Below are 22,446 nucleotides of genomic sequence, written 5' to 3'. Positions count from 1 at the left end.
AATGCCTGAGGTATTGGCCATATTGGAGAGACAATGTTCCATTATTTTCTAAGCACACCTATCACTTTATGTTTGGCTGGATCATCTACAGAACTCAAGTTGGCAGGACTCAAGTTTCACACAACCAAGTTATAGAATTATTTCACTTTTCGTGGCAACATCCTATGGAGTCCTGTGGTTTGTAGTTTGAAGGACCATCTGGCAGCAAATTCTATACTCTTCCTTAAACTACAAATCTTGGGGTTTTATAGGATGCAGCCATGGCAGTGATAGTGGAATCCACTATCATTTTGCCATGTAGGGACACACAATCAAAGCACTCTGACAGATGGTCATCCAGCCTCTGCTTAAAAACCTCAAGAGAAAGGAACTCCACTACACTCCAAGGCAACATATTCCACTGCTGAATGGCTTTTACCACCAGGAAGTTCTTCCTAATGTTTAGGTGGAATCTCTTTTCCTGTAATTTGAATGTAATTTTTACAGATAAGAATTGCTGCTTTAATTTTCATTAACAATTTCAGCTTTTTTCAAGAGGGTGAATCTCGTAATTGAAACCTGTGTGAACAAAGTGTGCCATCCAGATATTTCTAAACTACAACTGCTAGAAACTTTGCCAATGATTAAAAAGTTGGGTGTTGCATTTGAACAATGTCTGAATGGCTCTTATAAATCAAAAACACAGTAGTCCAGAAGACCCTTGGTAGTTCTTTGATAATCCATATTGGGCAGGCTGGCACAATAATTTTGTTGTAAGATACAGACACACCTCTATAATAAGATGAACTGCAGTCAGGCAACAATATCTGAATTTTCTAGGAAAGCTAGGGAAAGGCCTATGCAGATACCCAATTGCTCATGCATAGGGATGAAACAGGGATGACATGAACATATGGGTGTATCTACATTGTAGAACTGATAGTTTGACAACACTTTGCCATGGCTCAATGCTACAGAATCATAGAAGATGTAGTTTTAACATGGCCTTTAGCTTTCTGTGTCAAACAGCGCTGTTATTTCACCAAAATACACCTTCCATCATGCCACAGCATTGAGCCATAGCACTTAAAGTAGTGTCAAATTGCCTTATGAGTGTTGTTAAATGATAATAACTTTATTTTTGTACCCTGCCTCCATCTCCCCGAAGGGACTCGGGGCGGCTTACATATGGCACAAGATGCCTAAAATAAAAACACAGTACAATACAAAATAAAACCACTAGTATATAAAACAATTTGATTGGAAGCATTTGAATTTTGGTTTGTGTGTGTTTTGCATATTATCCCCAGATGAAGATGAGTTACAGAAATTCTGTACTCTGGATAAACTGAAAAAGCAGGTCTATACTTGAATAAGTCTTCAAGGTATTTTTTCAGACAAAAATTGTGACTACAGAAACACTTTCTTTGCAGCAACTTTGTAAGATTATGAAGACAGAACACATCAAAGGGCCTAGTTTTCATGGCCACTTGTTTTTCATGAGCAGCACATACCACACAAATTCAATCAGCCAGAGTTGGCCCCTTTCGTGAGAAACGTTGCCTATCCCAGACTTCCTTATATGTTCCCTTGTCTAGAGTCCGTTCCATACTCCTCTCTGCTTGGCAGCTTGCCTAGGTAGCTCTATTCCCTCTTCTGCCTCATTACGCATACACTTGTCCTTTTTGATAATTAAAAAGCGATTCAATTAAAAGGGAGACATGTTTACAGAATGAGCTCCTGACATGTGCAAAATGTTTTGAGCACCCTCTAGTGGATTTCTTTGTGTTGACCACTTAGAACTAGAAGCTTCAATATTACAAGGCTTTGTTTTGACAGAAAACTCCTAGCCTCCTCTTGGATATAATTTAGGGACAATGGCTTCGAAGAGCAAAAGCTCCAAACCAATTGTAACCATGAACAGCATTGAATGGTATTAAAAGAAGTGTTTTCTCCAGCTAAGAACTGATTCCAATTTAGTACAGGCCATATAGATGAGGTTACAATGACATGTTATTACTTGCATCAATTAGCCACTACAAAATGAACCATCTTTTCAACTTCATTTATAGGAGTTTTTCTGAAGGTTGAAAACATTCTTTCATCATCTCTGTCTTAAGCACATAGAACAGTTATTTAGACAAGGTTTTGGTCAACAGGATCAGAGATGATAATCCATTACACGGTCTTATATGTTTCTACAGAAGTAAGAACTTTGTTCAATTGTGCTTCTTTCTACGTAAATGCAAGGGTTTGTTTCACCTGCTGTAATGAGGCTTTGACATTTAAAATGTAAGATTAGGTACAGAAGATGCTTCTTGAGTAAAAGACCTATTCTGTATTCCATACTTTTTTAATTGACATGAGAGAAAGAACAGAAATCCTGTTTGGGGAAGCCATGCAGTCTGTTTCCTGTCAAATTTCTTCTGCTCACTCTTACACAATTTGCATTACAGGACCACTGCCATAATTAGCATGTTTAGCACATCCACGAACCCAACACTGATTCACCTGGAGAAGCAGGAAATGATAAAATAAGTTCAAACACTTGTCAGTACCCCCCACACGGTGAGCCAAATGCCATGGCCTCAGGAGTCTCAGAGACTGATGCTAGGATCTCCCTCAATGAAAACCTTGATTTTTCCATTTTAGATCAACATCATTTTAATAAGCCATTGTGTATTATTGGACTTGAGAATTCACCTACACGACCATTACAAAATGTAAGGGAGCCTCAGGAAACTTATTATGGTGTCTGATTTCCCCAGGGGAATTCCAAAGTCTTGAAGTCCAAAGAAAGTACAGAATCGTGATGGCTTTCCTGTTACTAAAGATGTACAAGGAAGCGATTGCTCAGCTGCAACGCTAAAAAGTCAACATTGCCTATGAATGCATCTATCTCTTTCTAAGCTAGTGGCCAGCAATGGCTGGTTAGTGGTGGAGAGAAACAGGAGAAATACTTTGCATGCACATGCTGCACTGTTAAATCCACATCTGAGGAAGCAGTTCTAGATTTTTTACAGGAAACTTTGCAAAGCTGTTGACAAAACATCACTGAGCTAATGGTTCCATGGTCATCTATATATAAAAAAGAGTGATGGCATCACGGCGACCGACAAAACAACAAAACTACAGGCCCCCCAACCTCGAAATTTGACAACACAACCCATCATCCATGCCTCTAGGTTGATACAACAAAAAGAAAAGAAAAATAAAGTCCTAATTAGAGGGAGAGGAATAATTGCTTTTATCCAATTGCTGCCAGTTAGAAGGCTAAGCTCCTCCAACTTGGTCTCCTAGCAACCCAATAAAAAATAATAAAAAACACTAAAAAAAATTAAAAACACTAAAAGATGAATACAATAAAATACTATAATAACAGAAAATAACTAAAAATAATACAAGAAAATAATAAAATATAATAAATAAAAAGATAACTTACAATAAAATTAATTTAAAAATACAAATAACGTCAAATAAAAATTACACAACAATTTTTAACCAATACCACCACCACTTTGCCACAGCAACGCGTGGCCGGACACAGCTAGTATTCTATAAAAAGAAAAATATAGCTGTTATGGATCAGGCTAACATCTAATCTAGCATGCTGTTTCTACATTGGCCAACTAGATACTCCAAGGGAAGCCCACAAGTCTGTCTCTGTTACTAAAGGGACTATACCCTTCCTCCCTCTCTCCCTCCCTCTCTTTCCTTGGTGAGGGGGCTTGCGTGTTCCGATGAACCTGTGGGCACAACCAGTGGAGTGATGCACTCCCAGGAGTGGCCACAGGGGAGGTTCCAGACCAAGCACAATCCGAAGACCCAAAGACCTCAATGGTGGAGCAGGCGGAGGATAACATGATACATGTTACAACGGCTGTGAAGATGGAAGAAGGCTGCAACAGACTGAGAAGCCACTCTCGTTGTGTTAACCACACCACTGCTGGGACCTCATTCTGTGAAGACTGTGTGTTGACTGGCCGTGCACCGACCTCCACATATTAAAAAAAATCACGCACAGGCGTCTTTCAAGAAAAATAAAAACAAACCAAAAAAGTCCCATGGCGATCAGCGAGTGGCGACGGGGGCAGGACTGTGAAATCTGGAAGCCCCTAGTCACAGACTGGCACATGGGCGGTGGATATGGACTCAGTCATTCTACCTCAAGGACTGAGGCAGTTGAGTAGTCCGGCAGCTGTATCCATGACTGAGCAGCCCTTTTTAGGATCCACTCTGCTAACCCAACACGAGGAAGGGGCTAGAAAAGGTGCCCTAAACATAGTCTGCCTCTCTTAAACTGACTGGACTGCCGCGTCCAGAGGGGTCACCACTCTGCGGCCAAAAAAGAGAAATGAACTTTGGAACATGGAACGTACGGACACTGTTGGATAACACTGACAGCAAACACCCCGAACACAGGACTGCTATCATTGCAAGAGAGCTGGGACGCTTTAAGATTGACATAGCAGCCCTTCAGGAGACCCGAAGAGCAGGAGAGGGACAACTGAAGGAAGAAAAAGGAGGTTACACCTTCTTCTGGAAGAGATTGCCTGAAGAAGAGCGAAGAATACACGGAGTTGGCTTTGCTATCAGAAATGACCTGGTGAAGCACCTGACTGAAGCACCCACTGGCATCAATGAACGACAACCCGCCGAATTAACCTTGCCAAAAACCAACAGGCAACCATCATATGTGCCTATGCACCAACTCTAGATGCTGACGAAGAAATCAAGGAAAAAATTTATTCTCAGCTGGACACCATCCTATCGGAGATACCTAGGAAGGACAAAATCATCCTCCTGGGGGACTTTAATGCAAGAGTCGGACGGGACTCCAACCTGTGGACAGGGATCATAGGAAAAGACGGGGTCAGAAACAGCAACTCGAATGGAGAGCACAACCTTGTCATCACCAACACGCTCTTCCGCCAGAAAAACAAGCTCAAGACATCATGGAAGCACCCGCGGTCAAAGCATTGGCACCCCTTGGACTATGTTATTACACGTGCCAGAGACCGCCGCGATGTGCTTCTCACAAGAGCCATGATAGGTGCCAATGACTGCTAGACAGACCACAGGTTAATCCGATCCATGATGGCTATCAAGATCATCCCCAAACGCAGACTCCAAGGAAGAAAAACAAGGCGCAAAATGAACACCCAAGCCCTCCAGGAGCCCTCCAAACGAGCCCTTCTCCAAACAACACTCAAAGATCATCTACCCACAGAACACCCTGAAAATGTTGAGGAACATTGGAACAAACTGAAGACCTCCATCATCACAGCCTGCGAAGAAACCATTGGATACCAAACCAAGAAACATCAAGACTGGTTTGATGATAACGACAAAGAGATCCAACAGCTGATTGATAACAAAAGGAAAGCCTTCCAAACATGGCAGAGAGACACCAACTGTGCTGCCAAGAAAAAGATCTATGCCAGTGCAAAAGCTGAGGTCCAAAGAAGGACCAGAGAACTCAAAAACATCTGGTGGACAAAGAAGGCTGAAGAAATCCAACACCTTGCAGATACCCATGACACTCAGGGATTTTTCAAAGCCACAAAGATCATTTACGGACCAAGAAACCATGGCATACAGCCTCTACACTCATCAGATGGAACCAAAATTCTGAAGGACAAAACATCAATTGCACTACGTTGGAAAGAACACTACCAGAACCTGCTGAACCGCAGCTCCAATGTGGCCAAAGAGACCTTCTCACAAATCCCGCAACAACAAACCAGGGATGAGCTTGCAGCACTGCCTAGTTTGGAAGAAGTTAGCAATGCCATCAGCCAACAAAAAAACAACAAAGCTAGCGGACCTGATGGGATTCCTGCTGAAATCTTTAAAGCGGGTGGACCTGAGCTGATACAACAACTCCACCAGCTCATTGAAAAGGTGTGGGTGACCGAGAAAATCCCAGCAGACTTCAAGGATGCCACCATCATCACCCTTTTCAAGAAAGGGGATAGAACAGACTGCGGGAACTATCGCGGTATCTCCCTTCTAACCTCCGCTGGGAAAATTCTCGCAAGAATCCTTGCAAACCGCCTTCTCCCTATTTCAGAAGACACCCTCCCAGAATCTCAGAATGGCTTCCGTCCCTTCAGAGAAACAGTGGACACGGTCTTCACTGCACGACAGCTCCAAGAAAAATGCAGGGAACAAAATCAACCTCTGTACATGGCATTCATTGACCTTGCAAAGGCATTCGACACAGTGAATCGCAGCGCTCTCTGGACCATCCTCTAAAAAATTGGGTGCCCTGACAAATTTGTGAACATCCTGCGGTTCCTCCATGATGACATGATGGCAACAGTCTTGGACTGCAACGGCTCCCAAAGTGACCCATTTAAGGTGGAATCAGGTGTCAAGCAGGGATGTGTTATTGCCCCTACCTTATTTTCCATTTTCATTGCTATGATACTTCACCTTGTTGATGGGAAGCTTCCCACTGGAGTGGAAATCATCTATCGGACAGATGGCAAGCTATTTAACCTCAGCAGACTGAAAGCCAAAACCAGGGTCACCACAACATCTGTTATAGAACTCCAATATGCCGATGACAACGTAGTCTGTGCGTATTCAGAAGAAGACCTACAAGCCACTCTAAACACCTTCGCAGATGCATACGAGAAGCTCGGCCTCTCACTGAACATTGTGAAAACCAAAGTGCTCTTCCAACAGGCACCAGCTAATCCCTTTGCAATGCCAGGAATACAGCTTAATGGTGTAACATTAGAAAATGTTGACAATTTCCGCTACCTTGGCAGCCACCTCCACAAAAGTCAACATTGACACTGAAATACACCGCATGAGCTCTGCGAGTGCAGCATTTTTCCGTATGAAGCAGAGAGTGTTTGATGACCAGGACATCCATAGAGATACCAAGGTGCTTGTTTATAAAGCCATTGTCCTCCCAACCCTGCTCTATGCCTGCGAAACGTGGACAGTCTACAGACATCACACCCAACTCCTGGAGCGTTTCCATCAGCGTTGCCTCAGAAAAATCCTGCAAATCTCTTGGGAAGACAGGCGGACAAATGTCAGCGTGCTGGAAGAAGCAAAGACCACCAGCATTGAAGCCATGCTCCTACGCCATCAACTTCGCTGGACTGGCCACGTTGTCTGTATGCCCAACCACCGTCTCCCAAAGCAGCTACTCTACTCCGAACTCAAGAACAGGAAATAGTGAAGTTTCTTCAATCTCGGTTTCTCCAGTTTCTTCTCTTCTTCACAAAACAGTGAAGAAGAGAAGAAACTGGAGAAACCGAGATTGAAGAAACGAGTGTGGTATAAGAAGAAAAAACCTACCAACAGAGAAAGTTAGACCCTTCAGCGGAGATGTGGAAGTGATACCACCAACCTCACCTCCCTTGCCCCGTTTCCTTTCCCCTTTGCCTTTTTCTTTCTTCCTCTTTTTCTCCTTTTTCCCCCCTTTTCTTTCTCTTTCTCTATTCGCTCTTTTTCTTCCAGTTCCCCAACTGGATTCTATTTCCCTAGTTTGTCTCTTATTTGTATATATGTACACTTATATATGGAAACTTAATTAAAAGTATTTTTTAAAAATAAAAAAGAACAGGAAACATAATGTTGGTGGGCAGGAAAAGAGATTTAAAGATGGGCTTAAAGCCAACCTTAAAAACTGTAGCATAGACACTAAGAACTGGGAAGCCCTGGCCCTTGAGTGCTCTAATTGGAGGTCAGCTGTAACCAGCAGTGCTGCGGAGTTCGAAGAGGCACGAATGGAGGGCTTAAGGGAAAAACGTGCCAAGAGGAAGGCCCGTCAAGCCAACCCTGACCGAGACCACCTTCCACCTGGAAACCGATGTCCTCACTGTGGGAGAACATGCAGATCAAGAATAGGTCTCTTCAGCCATCTACGAATCCATCCCCAAGATAGCGAAGACAGAGGACCATCATCCTCGAACTATGAGGGATCGCCTAAGTAAGTAAGTACCCTTCCTCCCTCTCTCCCTCCCTCTCTTTCTATATATAAAAATCATGTATAGCAACCACTAGCAGGCTCATCTGCCATGAATTGGTCCAATCTACTTTTAAGGCTATCCAAGTCTGTGATCACTATGAATTTGAGTACAGAATTCAACAGTATTTCTACTGATAGCAGGGCACTGTTTCTTTTATCTTTGTTGAACATTTCACAGTTTAGCATCAATAGATGTCTCTGGACTCTGTACTGTGAGAAAATGTCTCCTTAGCTCACCAGTGTTCTCCCATGTAAGAAATATAGCAAACTACATTACAAACAAATGAAAGAAACATCGTTTTATTGAAAAAACCCTTAAGTTATGAACTAACAATAGCCCTGAACACAAAACTGTATATTTGTTTATGAAGTGAAACCCCATTTTACTGCCACTATAGTAATGTGCTACAATGCAGAACTTGTACAAGGTACAAATATTACAGCTACCATATATTTAAACACAAATGTTACACAATGCCAATGTAAATATACTGTAAAATACAAAATATTTTCAAAATTCTCTCAGTTACATCAGATAAAACAACCTAATAATAATTTTAGACTCAACTGTTAAGACAGTTCCAGGGATACAGAATTCTGAAAAATGCATGACCAAAAGTGTCTTTTACGCTTCTCTCCTAATACAATATTTGAAGATATAATGCAATAAACTGAAAGTTCACACTACGAAGTTAACTGGTTTAAGAGTCTTTCACAAAAGCATTCCAATATACTTGAAAAATATGTGCCTAACAACTTATATTACAGTATGACAAAATGAGCTTACATAACCAATTGTCACTTTTTTAAAATGTCCAAAGCTATTTGGATTTGTCTACTAATAGGCATTATTGTTGATCCACTAGCTGACAACAGGATAATTCCCTCTACAGGAGCAAGAGATTGCAGCACAGGGACAAAGACATTTTTTACATCCACAAGAAAATGTGTGGATGATCACACTTAAGTTTTCTCTTACCTTACAGACTTGCTAGGAATAGGGCATGAGCACAGGAAGAAGCAAGATTTTAGTTTAAGACATTTGTCTACTGAGGTGGTGTTCCATTTCTAGAGAAGCATTTCAATGCATCATCACCCACAATATGTTTTAGAATGTATTCTACCTCTTTATTTGTACTTCATTCTGCTCTAAATTTAGACCGAGCTGAAATATACCACATCTTACCTCTGGTCCTGTGCCTAGTTTAAGAATCTACACAAACAACCCACACCTTTCTTGTTACAAAAAAGGAACGACACCGGGGCACTCTTTTCTTCTCCTACCAATCCTTAATTTGGCAGGGAAAGAGGAGATCCAAAAATACTTATATGCACATAGATCTCAGGATTTGAAAGCTGGTGTATATTAAGTTTAGTTAATGTGGAAGATGAAAGTGAAACTGCCAGCTTTCATTTTTAATATAAGCTACATTTTAATAAAGGAAAGTCTGACAAATGTGACATTCAGACTACTCTTATTTTACACAAATTCTTTCTGTTCACATACTTCGGTATCTTGATCACAGGCCAGCTAAATTCAGTATTAAGACCTAATTAAATGAAAAACATCTAAGAAGGGCTATCTTCAAATTAGAATTTTATATTCTCGATATCACAACAAAACAAAACAAAGACAAGAAAAGTTGTGAACTAGAATACAGCAGGCTCAGTCCTCCCTCAAGTGAAAAAAAACTCAAGTGAAAAACCCTTGTTTATACTATAATTACATTGTAACAATTAAAAACTTGTGTGAGCAATAAACAGACTTTATTGCTCTCCCCATCAAACTGGAAAGGCTCTCTGTACAGCTTTCAGCCAGTGAACAATTGTAATGTCTGTAGGTATTGGCAGCTTCAAGACAGTAACAGCAGTCTGACTTAAAACAATAAAACCATTCTAGTAGAGCAGCAAAAAACTGTATCACTGCACAGAATGGGGCCAATTTACAACAATGCAGGGAACATAGACTAAACAAATGAGACAAAATCAATCTTTCTTTAAAAGTAAGAGAAATCGTAAAGAGCTTTGCATACTGAAGCATAAACCAAAAGGACCACACAGCAAGGCCATCATCAGTGAATTACCTTTCATCTCAAACAACTTTCAGACATTTTGTTCTTTTTATTCTTTGCTCATAAAAAACGGTCATAAAAGAAACAAGCATTAATCTTCTTCAGATACTGACTGGTTACTATTTCTCTGATAGAAGTTCCGAGAGTATGAACGAGAATTGGAATTCGTATGTTTCCGGGGAGACTTCGACAGAGATCTAGTTGGAGATCCTGAATGTTTTGGATGTGATCGTGACTTTGTTCTTGAACTGGAACGCCTCCGATGGGAACTGGATGGTGATTTTTCAGCATACTTTGAACTCCTCTGGGTGGACTTTGATCGCGACCTTCTCCTGGGACTCGAATTTCTTTGGGGTGTGATCGATCGTCTTGGTGAGCTAGAATGCCTTGGAAGAGATTTTGAGCGAGACTTAAGATTGGCTGTAAGAATGTTGTCTACGCCTTGACCTGCAAATCATCCAGAGTATTAGATACGGGTTGTAGGTCTTGCTATCTATTTATAGAAGGAATACTGTGACCTAAATAGTGTGCTTACTTTATTTGTTAGATATAGGTTTGTTTTCCCATTTTAACCAGGACAAAGCCCCAACTATTTTTTAAAATAATCCCAATAAAGCTTTATTTTTTGTGACTGGTGTAACAAGTCTGAGACCAGTATAGGAAGACAAGGCAGATGACATTAACCCAATGTTAAGATTCAACAAATGCCTAAATTTCCATGCCTAAGAATAGCTAGCTATGGAATCCAAACCTACTTTATTAAGAAGCAGAACTACTAACCCTTTGCAGAGACATTTTCCTTCTCCTTCCTGGTTAGAATCCTATTTGTTTAAAAACATTTTTCTGGGTCAGATTTCACAATAAGATTAGCTGATGCATGTCCAACAGTAAATTCTCTGAATAAAAAGCAATTTTATTCATATTTTATTGCATTCTCTCCAAGAAATCTGCAAACTTACTCTCTAAAACTGTCCGAGTGTCTCCTGCCCCAGTCCCATGAGGAACTTCTGCTTCGGGTCCTTCTTCGGCTGCGGCTTCTTGACCTTCTGTAATCCATTGGTGAACACTGGCGACGCTCCTTGGATTTCATCTGATTTGGTGCTAGAATTTAAAACAGAACTAGAATATTGCAAGAAAATTGCAGTCTCCTGTACCTTCAGCACACATAGATTTTCTGGCTTATTTATAGTGTCCTCCACCTATTACTTATGAGTATTCTGTGTGTATTTCATTTTATGTGACAAGGGTGGCTTTTTAAAATATTTTGTAGAAGAAGTAAATGAAGTTCTTAGGGTCACTTACTTTTGCGATCACCTTGTGCAAACTGTATTTCAATTTGCCGGCCACATACCCACTTTCTATTCAGGTTATAAAGAGCGTCTTCTGCATCACGAACATCTTCAAACATGACTGTCTGTTAAGGATGCTTTAAACATGCACAAAGCAAAAAATGGTATCATATAATATTGACCACAATACTCACAGAAATCAAGAAAAATGTTCTGATATGTTATTCCAAAATGAAAGCTTAGAGACATTTTATACTTTATGCAGTTATTTTAGTACATTGGTGTTCCTGTAGAAGTTATGGTGGTAAATAGAATGGCAGAAATTAAAGAAGACCCATCAGTCAATGAGATTTACCTTTATTCTCACTGTTCAACAACTAACGAAATACCTCTACTCTAGTTTGGACTAACCAACATGATATCAGACACATATTCCCAAACCGAGAATTAAAAACAGCTACAGCTCATAAGTATGTGTGGTCTGCACAATTAAAAGAATGGCTGCTTCCAAAAGACAAAACCCCAGACAGGGAAATGGTCCCACTAATTTAATCTTGGTACTGCCATTTTACACAAAGAAAACAGGGAAGTTTCACTATGAAAAGTATAGATACTACTACAAGCTATGTCTCTTTCAAGTTCAAAGTTTCTACATAGTGTAAGGTTCCCCAAATTCTGGAGTCAGAACTATCTGGGAAAGGGGGATATAAGTTTTAAATGGCACTTTCATGTATTTATTGTATTTTCATTCTGTTTTTACCACACTGTTACTATTTAATTGTTTTTAACTTTTGTATTGCACTTTTTAAAGTTGTCTAGTGTGGATTGTTAGCTGCCTTGAGTCCCCTTGGGGAGAAAGGGTGGGGTATAAATAAAGTTAATAATGATAATAATAAGTTTATCTTTGCTCACACTGTGTGTGCAATGGCAGGATTACTGGAATGCAAGTGTATCCTGGCCATCACAAAACCTGAAGAACCTCTATGTTATGCAAAAATAAGATTATGATGAAAAAAATTAAAATACGAGTTCAGTATCCCTGAGAAATCCCTAGGACCAGAAGTGTTCCTGTTTTGGTTTTTTCAGATTTTGGAATACTTGCATATATAGAACATGAGAGCTATCTGGTGATGGAACTCAAGTCTGAATATGAAATTCATGTTTCACACACACATATTTTAAATAATGTTGTACATGAAGAAAAGTTTGCATACACGGAATTCTGAGGAAGCAAAGCTGTAACTATCTCAACAACCAATGTGTAATTCATGCATAGACTGCCGATATCTTTATTTCAGTGGCAGACAGATGAACAAACAGAGCTCTTTCTTGGTAGGAAATAAGTCTCTATGTGTTTTTGACCTCTATAATTGTAATATCACTTGTAATCTCTCTTCATCAAATCAAGTCACATTTTAAAAATAACCATTGCTGTTTCACCACATCAGATAATTTGAGAAGCACTGATCTAAATGATATTTCCCAATATTCTGCTCAAATCTATTCTATTGGAGAATTAAAAGAAAAAAGAACAAATCTCTGCAAAAACTTCTCTTGCACTGTTTGAAGGATGAAATATTTAAAATAGTACAGTTATAAACAAACAGGTTCTTGATTGAAATGGAAAAGCTTGAATGATAGGATACAAAAGGAAACTTTGGCAGTTACCTCCACGTCACTTGATCTTGACCTTTACTCTTTAGGGCTTGCTAGATGGACTTGACAAGGGCCGGAGAACCAACCAAATCAGACTTGGCTTTGACTTTGGAACTCGAGCAAATGTCGGAAAGCCGAAGCCTTAACTTGGTGTTGTGGCTTTGTCTTTTCTTTGAGAAAGGACTTCCCCTCTTCCAGGTTTCTTTTTATCTTTGCCACCCTCCCTCTTTATTCCTTGAAGCTTGGACTTTAAGGTGTCTTTTGGCTTGCCTGCTTGGACTCTATCTAACCAGGTTCATTCAAACTTTGGGGTGCTTGCCAGCCACTGGGGACTGCTTTACATTTTCTGAGACAAAGAAATAAATACATTCAATTAGGATGCAGCAACCACAATACATCTTCACAAATATGCAGTGACACAAAGGATATTGTATATAAGCAAATCCTCTTGGGCGTCTTGTGTAGAAGTCAAGTGGAACGTACACGTCTACTACGGGGCCATACCGACCAAATTCATGACGCAAATCCTCAGGCCTGAAGTATTTCAGATAAAGGCAAAAGTATTATTGTTTCTGTATTGTGGAGCCTGCTTTAACAACATCCAGCTGTAGTATTTGACTTATCTTGTATTAAAATGGCAAAAGTTCATATAACTCCATTGTTCTTGTTAATTTCTTGAATTCTTAGCTACTTCTTAATCAATTGGTTTCCTATCTGGGGAAATCATACAGTCGGCCCTCCACATTTGCAGGTTTGACTTTTGTGTTTTATTCACAGATTTGATTAAAATGTTCTCTCTAGAAATCTCTGATCCTTTGATGAGATTCTACAGATTCCTAGAGAAGTGTTTTCTCCAGGAAAAAAATAACTATTTATTATTTATGGCTTTTTCACTTTTACAGGGGTCCTATGCCCTTAGTCCCAGTGAATGTGAAGGAATTCTTGTGGTTGTATTTTTTAGTCTAGCATTTTCAAGAACATATTTTTGACCCCTAAGAGATTATCAAAATCACACAGGTTTCTCTTAAATGTGTCTTCCATGTAATAGTCATTGCCTTCCTGAATTGTATATTAATGTATTTATTTATTTATTTATTTATTTATTTATTTATTTATTTACAGCATTTATATTCCGCCCTTCTCACCCCGAAGGGTACTCAGGGTGGATCACATTACACATATAGGCAAACATTCAACGCCTTGACATAGAACAAAGACAAGACAAATGCAGGCTCCGAGCTGGCCTCGAACTCATGACCTCTTGATCAGAGTGATTGGTCTCAGCTGGCTGCTCACCAGCTTGCACCACAGCCCGGGTATTGCAGAAACAGACAAATGCAAGCCAAATATCTCATAGTTATTGTCACACCTATGGAAAGGCGCTTGAGAGACTGTCAGTTGCTCTACATCAGTGGTTCTCAACCTGTGGGTTCCCAGGTGTTTTGGCCTACAACTCCCAGAAATCCCTACCAGTTTACCAGCTGTTAGGATTTCTGGGAGATGAAGGCCAAAATATCTGGGGGCCTACAGACTGAGAACCACTGCTCTAGATGATATTGATCCAGATAAGCCAAACTTTTGACTGAAAATAATATTGCTCTCATTTTCTTGTTAGATGATTTTCGCCTTTTCCCTATGGGAGAAGATGCATATTTTAAGAAATTACAGTAGAGTCTCACTTATCCAACACTCGTTTATTCAACGAGTAGTCAATGTTTTCAATAAATCATGTTATTTTGGTGCTAAATTCGTAAATACAGTAATTATTACATAGCATTACTGCGTACTGAACTACTTTTTCTGTCAAATTTGTTGTATAACATGATGTTTTGGTGCTTAATTTGTAAAACCATAACCTAATTTGATGTGTAATAGGCTTTTCCTTAATCCCTCCTTATTATCCAACATATTCGATTATCCAACGTTCTGCTGGCCCGTTTATGTTGGATAAGTGGGACTCTACTGTACAACAAATATAATTAAGATTGGAACATTAGCAGTATTTATAAAAGTGTGAATTGTATGTTGAGGAAGAATACAAACATTGTAATTTTTTATGATTTATAATATTCTTTTAGAGTTTACTGAAAAACCGTGAAACAGCAAATCCGCAAAAAGCGACCCGCAAAGTAGTGAGGGAACACTGCATGTCTACTTCTATATATGGAAGCAGAAATTTCAGAGATATCAAGATACCCTATCCTTCCAGCTTTAAAATACAGATCTACTGTACATATTTTAAAGCATAACTAAAAGTAGCCAATTCCAGAAACCTGCACTTTTTGCTTTCTCCAGCTGAGAATGCCAGTGGGTCCAAAACATCCTTCAATGAACTGGATAATAAAATATATACTCTAGCAATTTTAGTCAAAAAGACAACCTAAAAACCCTGGGTCGATTTCTCCACAAGTCAATGTGAAAATGGTATCGTAAGTCAAAAATATGGAACCACCCCCTTCTCTCTGCAAAATGGCACAAGGCAGCATCTTAGACCATCCTGGGAGAGGCAAAAAGAATAACAGAAGTCCCTCTATGCTCTGCCATGGCACCATTTCTGGCCACTTTAAATCCCTGGGCAGGAAAATGGTGGCAGATAGGCGCAGCTGGTCCCAATAGTATTGTTGCTTTCCCTTCTCCATAAAATGACCCTTGACTGTCCACAGGTCATATCAAAATCCATAATTTTGGTGGCAAAACCTGCCCTACGCATGAGGACACACAGTGCTTGTATGGGATGAAAGAGCTCTCAGAGAGGATGGGCTAAGTTTTCTTGCTTTCCAGTCAGAAAAATGGAATAGTTTTGAAAAGGAAGGCTGCTTTGCAACAAACCCATGGAAGTGGGGAATGTCACACAGGGAACTTCGAGGTGGAGAGAAGAGGAACACAGTGCTGTTAGGAAAATCATGGAAGATTAAAGGGGTAGGAAAGTAGCCAGGCAGATGGAAGGGAGAGAAAGCCAAAGGTGGGATTAGAAAAGCGAAGGAAGGGGAGAACGGAGAGGAGGGCACCAAAGGCTAGGACAAGGGGTTGCAAGGCCAGTAAAGCCCTGCCCTGCCTACACTGCCGTATAATCAAGTTTCTGAATGCAGATTATCTGATTGAAACTCGATTATTATGGCAGAGGAGGCCTTTATCCCAGGATCTGATCAAAGGTTAACTTCTTTAAATTTGAATATATGAGTCCCCACTGCCAAATAACCTGGGATAAACATACGGCTCCAGATCCTGGAATATGTGGAAAGGCCTGAAGAGGGAGGGAAGGAGAATTGGGGGGGGGCACCCGTAGGCCAGGTGGGGGCCTCGGGGAAGTGCCACATACGTGGAGAGGGCCATGCGCATTATTTGCGTGGGGGTGTTGGAAATAGCAACCTTCTACAAGCCTCCTATAATAGTTACTAGCTGTGCCCGGCCACGCGTTGCTGTGGCGAAATATGGTGGTATGGGAAATAAAGTACAGTAGAGTCTCACTTATCCAACATAAACGGGCCGGCAGAATGTTGGATAAGCGAATATGTTGGATAATAAGGAGGCATTAAGGAAAAGCCTATTAAACATCAAATTAGGTTATGATTTTACAAATGAAGCACCAAAACATCATGTTGGACAACAAATTTGGCAGGAAAAGTAGTTCAATACGCAGTAATGCTACGTAGTAATTACTGTATTTATGAATTTCGCACCAAAATGTCACGATATATTGAAAACATTGACCACAAAATGGGTTGGATAATCCAGAACGTTGGATACGCGAGTGTTGGATAAGTGAGACTCTACTGTATTGAGGAATTGGTGGTAGTTAAGGTAAAGGGTAAACGTTTTCCCCTGACATTAAGTCCAGTCATGTCTGACTCTGGGGGTTGGTGCTCATCTCCATTTCTAAGCTGAAGAGCCGGTGTTGTCCGTAGACTCCTCCAAGGTCATGTGGGATGACTGCATGGAGCAGTCATCCCACCCTCCCGCCGGAGCAGTACCTATTGATGCACTCACATTTGCATGTTTTTGAACTTCTGGGTTGGCAGAAGCTGGGGCTAACAGTGTGGGCTCTATCCGCTCCCCCAATTCAAACCTGTGGGCTTTCGGTCCAGAAGTTCAGCAGCTCAGCGCTATTAACAAGCTGCGCCATCAGGGGATATTATTTCCTAAAGGTTGTGAATATACAATATTTCTGATTGGTTTTTTTTCTGTTGGAAGCAAGTATGAATGCTGCAATTAGGAAAAATGATTAGGATGTAATGGCCTTGCAGCTTTAAAGCCTGGCTGTTTCCTCCCTGAGTGATTTTTTTGTTGGGAGGTGTTAGCTGGCCCTGATTGTTTCCTGTTTGGAATTCCCTTGTTTTCAGAGTGGTGTTGTTTGCGATATTTTATGTGCTTCTACTGTCTGTGGCCCTGAGAAAACAGAGGATTTGCCAGACTTTGATGATGGGAATACTTTGTTGGGAGGTGTTAGCTGGCCCTGATTGTTTCCTGTGTGGAATTTCCCTGTTTATTTACTGTCCTGGTTTTAGAGATTATATTGTTCTGCATTATTCTATCCCAGTAATTATTTCATATTAAAGTAGAATCTCACTTATCCAACAATCACTTAGACAATGTTCTGGATTATCCAACGCAGTCTGCCTTTTCATAATCAATGTTTTTGTAGTCAGTGTTTTAAATTCATTGATATTTTAGTGGTAAATTTGTAAATACAGTACAGTAGAGTCTCACTTATCCAACATAAATGGGCTGGCAGAATATTGGATAAGCGAGTATGTTGGATAATAAGGAGGCATTAAGGAAAAGCCTATTAAACATCAAATTAGGTTATGATTTTACAAATGAAGCACCAAAATATCATGTTAGACAACAAATTTGGCAGAAAAGTAGTTCAATATGCAGTAATGCTATGTAGTAATTACTGTATTTATGAATTTAGCACCAAAATATCACGATATATTGAAAACATTGACTACAAAAATGCATTGGATAATCCAGAACATTGGATAAGCGAGTGTTGGATAAGTGAGACTCTACTGTAATTACTACATGGCATTACTGCGCATGGAACTACTTTTTCTGTCAAATTTGTTGTATAATATGATGTTTTGGTGCTTAATTTGTATAACGATTACCTAATTTGATGTTTAATAGGCTTTTCCTGAATCCCTTCTTATTATCCAACATATTCACTTATCCTGCCGGCCCGTTTATGTTGGATAAGTGAGAGTCTACTGTTTATTGATAATCTTATATTATCTGCTTAGAACTGGATTATATGAGGCCCCTTCTTCACAGCTGTATAAAATGCACACTAAAGTGGATTATATGGTAGTGTGGAGTCAAGATAATCCAGTGCAAAGCAGATACTATAAGATTATAAATGGGTTATATAGCTTTGTGGAAGGGCCTTGAGTCTACACTGCCATATAATCCAGTGCAAATTAGATAGCCTAAGTCTGCCTGTCCCCTAACTGAACCCTGGCTGTCCCTTGGCTTGCTAGGAGTTGGTTGCTAGGAGACAAAGTGGGCAGAGATTAGCCCTCTAAACTGGCAGCAATTGGATAAAAAAAATTATTGCTCTCCCTCTAATTAGGACTTTGTTTTTCTTTTCTTTTTGTTGTATCAACCTGGAGGCATGGATGATGGGTTGTGTTGTCAAATTTCGAGGTTGCGGGGCCTGTACTTTTGTTGTTTTGTGAGTCGCCGTGATGCCATCACTCTTTTATATATATAGATTTGTTATGTGTATAATTGAGATTGCTGATTATATTGTATGTATATATGAGTGTTTTTTCCTTAACTCTGTTGTTAGATGTTGTGGGAGGGATTACAGACCATGTGACCCTGATTTTAGAATGTTCAGAGATTCCATTTTAGAATCTGTTTGAATCAGAAGTCAGTTGGAGTCAGTTAATTCAGTCTGAAGTCAGTTGAGATTTGAATCAGTTGGAAGTTAGAAGTCAGTTGAGTCGGTAGATGTCAGTTAGAACAGGAGTATAGTCAGTATGCTGAAGTGAGATTTTCAGTTAGAGCAGTGGTTGCCAACCTTTTTTTGACCAGGGATCACTTTGACCAGGGACCACTCTCCAACATTAGTACCAAAAGGGTTACAAATCAGTTTTTAGTCAACTTTAGATTTGGTTTGGTTATATGGGGTGCTGATTCAGAAAATTGCATTGGATAGACCACATCAGCTGTACTTTCTTATATAAAACATATGCCATCAAGTAGTCGCCATCTGCTCGTCCACAGAAAACCATATTTAATAGTCTAGAGCTGATGTGATTTATCCAATGCAATTTTCTGATTCAGCGCCCCAAATAACCCCAGCAATATGCCTAAAAACGAAGAAACCAAGGAAAAACATTGGCTGGGCTGTGTTATTATCCATAGTAGCAATGGTGAGGCCGTGCACCATATTTTAGTTCTTGCGGACCACTGGTAGTCCACAAACCACAGGTTAGGAACCACTGAGTTAGAGTATAAGTCTGTTTGCAGCAGAAGTATAGTACAGTCAAGTTAACATGAAACCAATAAGCAATGTAACTGAAGGCTTAATACATGAAGTTTGCAAGTACAGTAGAGTCTCACTTATCCAACACTCGCTTATCTAACGTTCTGGGTTATCCAACGCATTTTTGTAGTCAATGTTTTCAATATATCGTGATATTTTGGTACTAAATTCATAAATACAGTAATTACTACATAGCATTACTGCATATTGAACTACTTTTTCTGCCAAATTTGTTGTCTAACATGATGTTTTGGTGCTTCATTTGTAAAATCATAACCTAATTTGATGTTTAATAGGCTCTTCCTTAATGCCTCCTTATTATCCAACATATTCGCTTATCCAACATTCTGCCGGCCCGTTTATGTTGGATAAGTGAGACTCTACTGTAAATAAAGTATGGTAACTTTTAATGGAGACTACTTATTTTGGGTCAATTAAGAGCATGATTTAAAAGCAATATATTTATGGGAGCGCAGATGGTTTTTGGACAACTGAAATAACTTTTTTTGTCATGTCAGGAGCAACTTGAGAAACTGCAAGTCGCTTCTGGTGTGAGAGAATTGGCCGTCTGCAGGGACAATGCCCAGGGGATGCCCAGAAGTTTGATGTTTTACCATCCTTGTGGGAGGCTTCTCTCATGTCCCCACATGGGAAGCTGGAGCTGACAGAGAGAACTCATCCACACTCTCCCTGGATTCAAACCAGTAACCTTCAGATCAGCAACCCAACCTTCAAATCAGGAGTCCTGCAGGCACAAGGGTTTAATCCATTGCGCCACTGGGGGCTCAATAACACTTCTAAAGATCTGCTACATATATTTTGTGCATTGGCATATCTTTGTTCCTAACAGTTCAATGAGATAACCAGGGATATCAGTCCAACAGCCGAGAAGTTTAAAATGCTTTGCATGAATACTAGTGAATATTTACCACTAAGAAGATTGACTTAAGCGAGTTTTTAACTCTTCTCAGGAAGAACATACTTTTCAAAAGGTTACGATCTCTAACAAGGTCATGCTTTTCCAAAAGGTTATTACTCCAAATAATGTGAATCCCAATTAATCTCCAAAAGGGTCATGCTACCAAAAGCCTGTGGAGATTCCTGGTTTTCCCAATAGGATGGGCGCATGGAATATGCTTTGGAGGCGAGAGCTGGGAGGCAGCGCTCTCTTCCCATTGGGGTAAATTAAAGGTTTTAAATATGTATGCTGTATTTGTAAAGAGAGATTTTATTGGATTGCTATGAGCTTCCTGGGCTGTATGGCCATGTTCCAGAAGCATTCTCTCTATGGCAGGTATCCTCAGAGGTTGTGAGGTCTGTTAGAGGCAGGTGTGAATGTTGCAATTGGCCACCTTGACTACCATTGAATAGCCTTTCAGCTTCAAGAGCTGGCTGCTTCCTGCCTGGGGAGAATCCTTTGTTGAGAGGCGTTAGCAGGTCCTGATTGTTACATGTCTGGAATTCCCGTCTTCCGAGTGTGGTTCTTTATTTACTGTCCTGACACTGATGTTTTGTAATACTGGTAGCCAGATTTTGTTCATTTCCATTGTTTCCTCCTTTCTGTGGAAATTGTCCACATGCTTGTGGATTTCAAAGGCTTCTCTGTGTAGTCTGACATGGTGTCTGTCTGAGTGGTCCACCATTTCTGTGTTCTCAGATAATATGTTGTGTCCAGGTTGGCTCATAGATGCCACAGATGCAGGAGAAACGTCAGGAAGAGAATGCTTCTGGTCTGGAACATGGCCACACAGCCCGTAAAACTCACAGCAACCCAGTGATGCCCAGTGATGCCTTCGGCAACACACTGAACTGCGGAAGAATTCGCCTGACTTTGTTGTCCAAGGCTTTTATGACTGGGTTGCTGCGAGATTTCCCCGCCTGAGGCGTTTGGATGGAGCAGAAAACAGATCCCTGCGTCCCATTTCTACGGAATGGGCCTTTGGGAGTAGCTTCAACTTGCACACAGAGGGGCACCAAGGGGCCCCACGGCACGGCCATGTTGGGGCTCCCCTCCCTTTCTCCCACACAAAACCCACCCTGATGAAGTCCAACTGAACGCCTTGGGGCCTCGGGCCTGCTCTGACTCCTCAGGCGCTCCCCGAAGGCGGAAGGGAAGGCAGGCCTCTCTCAGGCCTCTCCTCCTCTTGCTCCTCCTGCTGCTGCTCACCTGGTGGCGTCGGCCACGTTCCTGACGAAGAGCGAGGTGTTGGGGGGCCGCGTGTAGCGAGACATGATGGCGGAGCGTGTCCTCGGAGAAAGGAGAGGGAGGGAGGGAGGCCGCGCTGCTCGGGGAGGCCCGCCCTGAAATGGCGGCGGAAGAGGAAAGAGAAGGGGGCGGCGGGGAAAGGGCTGCGCGGAGGGAGCAAAGGGGCGGGAACAAGGCAGGGCTGAGGCGGGGGAGCGGGGCGGGAGGTGACTGGGGAGGGGGCTCCCGCGTGGGCGCCCCCTTCGCCCCGCTCTCGCCTCGGTTTGGGCGCTGCTTCTCCCCGAGCTGTGAGGGACACCTGGCGGCGCAACGGGCTTCTCCCAGCACCAGGCCTTTGTCTCGGGAGGAAAGGCGCGCGTGCACACTGAGCGCGCCCCCACGCCTGACATCACAAACACCACCTTTGTCTTCATTGTTAGTTGTCATTATTATACTAGCATGGGTATCCTGCGATGCCCGGGTTATTTGAAAAGGGCCTTGTTTGTTTTTGGATGTTAGGTCATATCGGTTTGGTCATATATTACTCTAAGTCTTAGAAAAACACTCAGTCTTTGGCTTTGGGTTTTTATGACTGCGCCTATTAGGAAATACATAAGGATGTGGGTGAACTACAGTTCCCAAAAATCTTGGCCCAATCGTCCCGAAACTCTGCCAGTATGCACACTTGGCCATATTGGGTCTGTGTATCAGGTTTGGTCCAGATCCATCACTTGCTGGGTTCAGTATTCTATGAATACAGGTGAACTATAACTCCCAGA

General features: G+C 41.1%; 1 protein-coding gene across 1 annotated transcript; it reads right to left on the bottom strand.

Annotated features, from left to right (window-relative positions):
- Positions 1-8,256: 8,256 nt before the first annotated feature.
- Positions 8,257-22,024, bottom strand: srsf12 (serine and arginine rich splicing factor 12). The gene is given in 6 exon segments (XM_016997316.2): positions 8,257-10,456; positions 10,458-10,491; positions 11,004-11,145; positions 11,347-11,450; positions 13,419-13,523; positions 21,650-22,024. Coding segments are annotated over 6 exon segments (771 nt in total). The 5' UTR covers positions 21,715-22,024; the 3' UTR covers positions 8,257-10,135.
- Positions 22,025-22,446: the final 422 nt, after the last annotated feature.

The sequence above is a fragment of the Anolis carolinensis genome, chromosome 1 (assembly GCF_035594765.1).
Source record: "Anolis carolinensis isolate JA03-04 chromosome 1, rAnoCar3.1.pri, whole genome shotgun sequence".
Taxonomy (NCBI): Eukaryota; Metazoa; Chordata; class Lepidosauria; order Squamata; family Dactyloidae; genus Anolis; species Anolis carolinensis.
Note: the sequence above shows the minus strand (reverse complement) of the source record. Positions and strands in the feature narration are given on the sequence as shown.